The sequence below is a fragment of the Anneissia japonica genome, unplaced genomic scaffold (assembly GCF_011630105.1).
Source record: "Anneissia japonica isolate Jap-2015-1 unplaced genomic scaffold, ASM1163010v1 scaffold287576_len25937_cov119, whole genome shotgun sequence".
NCBI lineage: Eukaryota > Metazoa > Echinodermata > Crinoidea > Comatulida > Comatulidae > Anneissia > Anneissia japonica.
Window position 1 is genome coordinate 1 of NW_022683649.1, and position 8281 is coordinate 8281.

Here is an 8281-nt window from a genome sequence, read left to right on the forward strand (position 1 = left end):
ACTTTTTCTTTTCATTTTTTCTTTCTTATGTAACCTTATCTATTCATTTTCGTTATCTTTCTTAATTCTCCTGTACTTTTCTTTTCTTTGTCTTTCTTATGCTGCCTTATCTTTCTTTATAAAATTCATACGCGCATGTGAGGACGTTAAGCGGATTTGCCGAATAATGTTTTTGTTTCTTTCTTTATTTCAATAATTGTCATAATAATAATAATATAATAATAATAACGATTTTCTCAGATTTCTTTCCTTGTTCTTTCTCATGTGACCTTTTCTATTCTTTCATTTTTCTTTCTTATGATTCATTATCCATTCCTTTTTCATCATATTTCTTAAGTTTCCTGTTCTTTGTCTTTCTTATGTTTCCTTATCTTTTCTTTCTCTTTTCTTTCTCATGTTACCTTCACTTTCTTTCCTTGTTCTTTCTTGTTCATAATCTCCTTATCATTTTAAAATTTGTTCAGTGCTCGGGCTTCAGCTTTCATTTTATTTTTCATAAGTTTGTCAATAAATGCTTGCTTTGCATGTAGGTCATCAGTTAGAATACCATCCTTTTCCAATTGAAATATTAAACACCACGGGTCCTTCAGTTCGGGCATGTAAAGGTCATACAAGAAACCAATGGTTTGCATGTCATTTTTATCTATAACCTTACCAAAGTTGAGCACATTTTGTCGATACTTGGAAAATTTTTTGATTTCAACTTTTCTCAATTCCGGAAATGTCGGTATCGATTTTTGGATCACCCGTTCTAGGCTGAAATGGCCACCCAAAACAATGGTTTCGATGATGATATCAACGTTTGCTTTGCTGATAAGCCCAATGGCTTCAAGATGTTTGAAGAGAGCACGTGGCTCATGTTTCTCCTCCATCAGTACTACAGGAATAACTTTAAATTCGCTAAGTATTACATTCAACATATTCACGTTTCCATGAAGTTGCCACCACCTGGAAACCTCTCTAAGCAGTTGATTGAATTGCGATGGAGACATTTCTTTAAAAAAAAAATTGAATAAGTGGACATTAAATATTTATTTTATGTGTTTTGAATTAAAACATATTTATACTATTACACTATAACTGCCGACCCATTGCAAAAGGACATAATTATCAATTTGCTGTTTTGGAGATATTAAACTATAAAGCCCTAAAATGTGTTTTAGTATTTGGTTTCATGGGTAATGTATTTGAATAGACAAATAATGTCTCTTCCAGTGTAGCACACTTTTGTTTTTCAAAAAATAAAATTTAATGACTCAAGTTGGTTATGCGGAATAACTAACCTGGCATCTGGTACGACCCTTGAACTTGTGGAGTATCCGGAAGTTTAGGCTTAGATGCCAAAGCCGATTTTGTTCCTTAAATAAAAAGAATATATTCTTGTTTTTGTTTATTAAATTATAAATTACATCAACACAAATTGATTTTTTTAATAATGTGTACGGTATAGTATATTCTCTGTTAATAACAGTGCAACGAAGACTAGTGCTATTCCAAGAATGCAAGTGTGCAAAAGGAATGTAAATATTTATATACTTCCAATCTGATTTATATTCCCAACTGAGCTCTTTTGTGGTCCAATATGTTAAGGCGTGTGCATAGAACAGAAGGTCCCTGTTAGGGAAATTTTACTTGTTGTTTTTAAGGTTTTCGGTACTGAGCAAAATATTGTTTAAATTTAGTAATATAATATTGTTGACTTAATTATGTAGTTTTAAAATTCTCATCAGAAATAAAAGTAGACGTAATAATATTATAGGCATACGCCATCATCGGGTATTTTGTACCCGGTGTATCAGTTGATAGTGCCCTATTATCGGCCCAGCAGACACATTCCCGTTAATTAATAACTTTTAAAATACAAAAAACTGCATGCGCTGGTAGTGTAAATTTTCAGAGTAGCCATGTCCCTACATTCTGGTTATACTTGTATTTATTCAAATATGGGATATACAACAGAAAAAGCCAACAAATACCTGTACCTTCTGTTAGTGCATTTAATGCCAGACGGAGATTAAGATTTTCCAATGAACGAATGAATTTCCCCATACGATCGTTGATGATTGTTCTGTCCTCTAGATCACTGATCATACTCCATGTGTCTGTATATTCCATACTAGGAATATTATATAAATTATCAATGAGCCTCACATCGGATGGTGTCAGTATCATCCCAAATTTCATTATTCGCTGTCTGTGAGGTGAAAACATTTGTGTAAAAGTTTCTTTCCTTTCTTCCGGGAATGACGGGAAAATGCTTCTAATTAATTCTTGAAGACCATAATGTCTGGTTAAGGTAATGATATCACTTATGATATTAAAATTGCTTGGAGTCAAATGACGCTTTTCAACCAAGTAATCTATTATCTCCATCGTGTGAGTTATTGTTGACAGTTTCGAAGTTCCAAGGACATCTCTGAACAACACTTTCAACATAGGAAGACCTTTGTTATCATCATACCACTTTGAAAGAACCATTTTTAATGCACTGAATTTATTATCTATAAAAAATTTAAACAAAAATTATTTCGTTTACATTATAAGATGTATATTTTTTAAAGGATAATAATACTACTATTTAATAGTCTGGTTCATTTTCCTGCTCTGAATCATTATCTGAAGTCTTATGGACTGTGTAAATTGACAGCAAACATACTAATATCACCTGATACTGATAAATAAAGTACACAGTAACATTTATTAAGGCCCCATTTTTGCTAATCGTAAAATCCTGCTTAGACTATGTCATCCGATCTTACAAAAAAACTCTGAAGGAAGAAAACATTTCAAAGGAGGACTTCGACCTTACCTCATTTGTACCACACACACACACACACATACACTAAAAGAAAATGAAATTATTTCTTTCGTCAAAGAAGGCACTAGTGCACGTCTAGCGGGAAATTATCCTTGTATCTTGATGACAACTATATCACCAATATTTACCAACTACCATCGTCATAATTAAATAAACAGTTTCATACCCAATAAACAACCATAAACCACCTCAAGTGGTATACACTACTACTACCAACCTTTTCATTTTCTCAAAATAATACCATCCTTTTTATCATATATTAACTTGTCAGTTTTTCCTGGAAATATTTTGCATTTTATTTCATTGCATCTTATGTTCATCAAAAAATTACTTACCTTACCTTTCTGATGTGTTCCTTGTTTCCTTATATATATTTTTATTTTTTTTTTGTCTATTCCTTTCCCATGTTACCTTATCTTTCTTTTTTAGTTATTTCTCATGTGACTTTTTCTTTTCATTTTTTCTTTCTTATGTAACCTTATCTATTCATTTTCGTTATCTTTCTTAATTCTCCTGTAAGATGTGTATAAGAGACAGAAATTATATGACCTCACTTACGTTTTATACCAATATTATTAACATAATCATTATTATTATTTTTGTCATCAATATTTTTATTATTATTCTCGTTTTGATCCGGACTATTAAAAAAAACCAAACACGTAATCGCTCTCAACCAATGAAAATCGTTCTTTACATGAGCAAATCAAACTCATTATATTCCTGTTTACATTCTACCGGGATATTCAAGTCACCATACCCGCACATGGCGTCATTCAAAAAATAATCAAGTCACCATTATCACTCTCAGCCAATGAAAATCATTCTTTACATGAACCAATCAAATTCAACCTTTGCACACACTGCTGTACTTCAATTCTAATTTTATCTTCTGCATGTTGTTGTTTAACTTGTTGGTGATAAATCTTTCTCTTCTTCTGCTCCAAAACGGTGAAAAAATCTTCCTGTTTCTATCCGAAATGCTTGTAGTCTTTATTTAAAAAATATTCCTTTTTCTTACAATAAACCTTTTTTTACGCGCCTTGAAAAGCCTCTTCCCTCCGTGGCCGTTGTTACGACAGAACGCGATTTATGGGCCACAGATGCAGCGTAAACCAGTAGTGAACCTGGACTGATGCGAAGAAATGGTACCCTGGCGAGAGTACAGAGTACATTTCGAGTCGTGTAGGGCAGCAAATGCTTGGAACAATGAACAGGCTGCTATGTTACAGGCGTTTTGAGTAATTTTGCAGACAAACAGTACACAATTAAACAGCTAGTAGGGCATTAGAGAAGTGGTTTGGAACAGCTCAGCAGCCAGAGAATTTCCTAATAGAGTTGTGGTTAAGGAAACAAAAAACAAGGAAAACCTTGCAGCAATTAGACCAAGCTGTAAGTGAGCTCATTTTTCGGGCGTACCCAGATCTCCTGGAGGACCAGCGAGGACGAATGGCTAAGGGACAATTCATAAACGCAGTAGAAGATCATGTGACACGAGAGGTTATTTTCAGGGCTTGCTCTAAGATCTTGGACAAAGCCATAACAGCTGCTATATAAGTAGATTGTTTCCATAAGATTCAGCAGCAGCGGGGACGAGAAAAAAGTGCATACCGTGTAAGAGCTGCACAGGGCAATGGTGCACAGGATCGGATAAAAACCAGAGCATACCTTGTCTCAGCTGCTAGAAAAAGTAGAAAATCCGAAAACGATCAAACACACCTTTGTACTAATTACCTTTTTTTCGGATGGACGAAATAGGACGATTAATTTTTTACCGTTGTGGCAGACCGAAAAATTTGTCCCTAGAGTGCCGTCGGGAAATGGCTTTCCACTGAACTATGTAGTAGCACTAATAGCTTTTGATACGTACACTTTATACCTACCTGATACTGTCTCGCTAAAGTACAGCTGCTGATGACCCTGGCCATGTCAATAAATCGTTCTAAGCTATTGAGACCACGCTCCAAGCAGACCTCAAGATCCACAGCTCATATTTCATATCATGGCACCTAAAACTTAGTGATCATAAAACAGTCAGCTCTGTCTTCCATCTCGCCAAAACTAAAATTATCACAAGCTTACTAGTGCAAAACTTGCTTTGATACATCTGAAACTTACTTTGTCGCAATTCTGGAATTAGGTCTAACATATCATGTAAAAAGAGTTTCAGCGAAGACCAGAGAGTTTGTTAACATACTCCAGAAGCTTACAGGCACAAAATGGGATGCTAATTAAACCACCTTATGTAAATCTGCCCTGGTATTAGTTTTCTCTACAGGCGAGTATGCAGCGCAAGTTTGAAGTCACAGTGTAAATACAAAAGCAGATACAATGATGCAATGCGTCTCATCTCTGGCACAATCACCACAACATCTGATAGAGACCTCGCTATTTTATCTGGAATTATTCTGCACAACATACGCCGTGAAATTTATGACTGAAATTACCAGCAAAAGGGACGCACAAAATGCAGCTTTGTACCATGTATTAACGACGACAAAATTAGTAGCACAATCTATTGCAAGCACCTTACATTTTAGGCTAAGCGACTTCTCAACCATTGTCAAAATCATGGACAGCCAACAATCTCCATGTCAGGCATGGGTCCGCCTCAATCGCGTTAGAACCGATTGGGGATGACATACATCATTTCTGCAAAGAATAGATGCTTCGCTGTCAGATGCCTCCCACTGTGGAAACCTAAAACTATACGTCATGTGAGGAGAAAGACTCAAATGACTGGATAGTGACATCATCAACTGGCCTAAAGCGACGGATATCTAAGAGAATTGTGTTAACAATAATAGAATTCGAATGAACAAACAAGCATTTTAATTCAAAGAATCTTATTAAAAAAAAGTACAGTACAATATTTCTTTCTATTATAATTTGTTCAAGTTTTTTCATCACCTTCGTGTTGTATTTTATACCAGTTTTTAATATTTTTGCAAACAAGCAAGCATTTAAATTAACAATGACAATAATATTTTAGAATTATTAAGCGCTTTAATATTACAAAGGACAATAAAAATAAATTTAAATAGGTTAAGATTGGTATTGATATTATTAAAATACTAACAATAATAGATGACAACCTTTTTTTTTGAAAGCCAGTGTAAGAAATGGAGTATTTACCTAGGAGGTTTCGATCTCTAATATTAAGGATCTATATTAACTGTCTGCTAGATGAAATTGCAGCTTGTTCATGAATGCAATTCCATCTAGTAGTCAGTTGATAAAGATCTTTGTCAGAAATCGAAACATCCTAAGTACTACGTTTCATAGCTTTTGCTAAAAAGAGTTTTTGTCATCTTTGCAATAAATAACGAAGCTAAAAGATTTTATAAAAATTGTACTGTATAACGTAATATATAATAAAAACATTAATCAGAAGTTAAATTCTAATGTTTAAGACACCATTGTGTAAATAAATTTATCAGAATTATTTAATAATTTATTATTTCAATATGTTATTTTATATCAATATGTTGTTTACAATCATTGTCATTTACCTATAATAAAATACATATTAATTTGTCATCAGTTTGTATGTTGATTAGTATATAACGAAGATTTTATTGAGGTTCGACATTTAGGGGAGTCAAACATTAGGGAAAATATTTCTGAAGTGGAGATGTCATTAAACAAAAAAGCGAATGTACAATTATTTTAAAAAAAATCAATCCTTGTAAGCAGGTGGTCCAGATAATGTAGGTGAAAAAGTTTTTAAAGAGGCAGAAATGAACTACTTCATGTATTTTTTTTTATAATTATACAGCTGGTCGTTTAAAACCAACGATATTCCAAGAATATGGAGGAAACAGTCACAAATGCATCCTTTTCCTAAGAAAAAGAACCCTACATGTTAATGATTATAGACCCATCGCACTCACTGCAATACCGATAAAATGTCTGGAAAAATTGTAAAAAAATGATATTCTTTCAGACACTATCGATAAAATAGACTGTAGCCAACTGCATTTCGTTCTAAGAGAGGGGTTGATGATTCTGTTTCTTTTTTATTGCATAACAGTTTTGATCACATAGATAAAGCAAGGTATGTCGTGGCGAAATGGTTAAGCTGTCACATAGGCCATTATTGAGTAAATAAGCTATAATATGGGAGCTAAAAAAAAGGCTAAAAATCCAAAATTGCTTTTCACTATAGATCAACAGTTTAATGCCTTATTAATCATGTCCCAAATTATTAGTGCTAGAAGTGGTCAATAAATCGTTTAAATATCGTTATTTTAATGTTTAATTATATTAAACAATGTGTGCACAAATGACTTTAAAAGGCAATTACTAAAAATCATGTTTATCTTGACTCGAACAGTGCTGTATTTTCACTTTCCAATAACTTAGGCTTGAAATTTATAATTTCGAAGAAGAATGACAAAATTCCATGTTTGTAATAAACTAATGACGTTATTCTATGAATCTGTTATCTTATCAGTGTTCATTTTTCTGTGCTATAGTCTGGTACAATATTTTAAGTCAAATAAACATGACGAAAATCAATAGAATTAATAAAATTGCCAAGAGCGTAATTGGAGAGGATGTTAAAGAACCAAATGTTGTAAACAATGCACTCAACAATAAATTTAAGGTAATCATGTCAAACACTAACCATCCACTCCACCAATATCTTAAGTTTAGTAGAACAGGTCGCATAATCTTTACGCAGTGGTACACAGAAATTATTAGGAAATCTCCATCAGAAAATTTAACGCATCGTGGAAGACGTAAATTAAATTTAATGTTGAATTAATGTTAGCTGTTTACATTTTAAATTGGTTTTAATTTTTCAATCAAAAAAGTTTATCTTTACAGTATTTTAATGTCTCAACATCGGTATTTTAAATATTTTTACCAGCTTTGATATCATAAAAGTTTTCGGATATTAAAACCGTTCAAACTTATGAACATCTTTACGGCTTATTTGCGGTTCGTTTTTATCTTTGTGCCTTTGTGTATGTTGTAGGCCTATATTACACTTTTAAACATTTTTGAATGTTGTGTATATCATATTTTTAAACATGTTTAGACAATGTTCAGTATGTAGGCCTACTCTCAGCCAAATATTTGAACATGTTTTTACCAGCGTGTTTGACCAACAAATCAAAATTCAAATTCAAATATTCCAACCATTTTAAACAGGAATAACACAATTATATTAAACTAATAAAAAAGTCATTCCTTAATAAAATATTTATATTTTAATTTTCTAAATTTATAACTAAATTACAGTGTTATGATAGGCCTATTCTTTTTATGCTCTCTGTTATACAAAGAAACCCATTTCAACACCGCACCTATAAAAACGTACACAATAACACCCCTGAAGTACTGAAGTAAAAAAAAGGCCCACCGAAAACAAACATTACACGTACTTAAACGAGAACAAACTGTAATATGATGAAAGAAAAATATCATCGAAGTATCATTTCATTATACATTTAA

The 8281-nt window shown here is 32.8% G+C and overlaps 1 protein-coding gene across 1 annotated transcript; it reads right to left on the reverse strand.

Moving 5' to 3' along the window:
• Positions 1-6: 6 nt before the first annotated feature.
• Positions 7-3315, reverse strand: LOC117100706. The gene is made up of 3 exons (XM_033240497.1): positions 1983-3315; positions 1284-1358; positions 7-994 (listed from the first exon to the last, which is right to left on the reverse strand). The coding sequence occupies exons 1-3, from the start codon at positions 2476-2478 to the stop codon at positions 450-452; spliced, it is 1116 nt and encodes a 371-aa protein (XP_033096388.1). The 5' UTR covers positions 2479-3315; the 3' UTR covers positions 7-449.
• Between the last annotated feature and the right edge of the window lie 4966 nt (positions 3316-8281).

What these genes read in the sequence shown, in the direction of transcription:
- LOC117100706 (XM_033240497.1), bottom strand. Translation starts at nt 2,478, where the DNA reads ATGGTTCTTTCAAAGTGGTATGATGATAACAAAGGTCTTCCTATGTTG. An exon ending in ATTAAATGCACTAACAGAAG is followed by an intron (nt 1,359 to 1,982) that starts GTACAGGTATTT and finishes TTTTTATTTAAG; the next exon opens with GAACAAAATCGGCTTTGGCA. An exon ending in AGGGTCGTACCAGATGCCAG is followed by an intron (nt 995 to 1,283) that starts GTTAGTTATTCC and finishes TTTTTTTTAAAG; the next exon opens with AAATGTCTCCATCGCAATTC.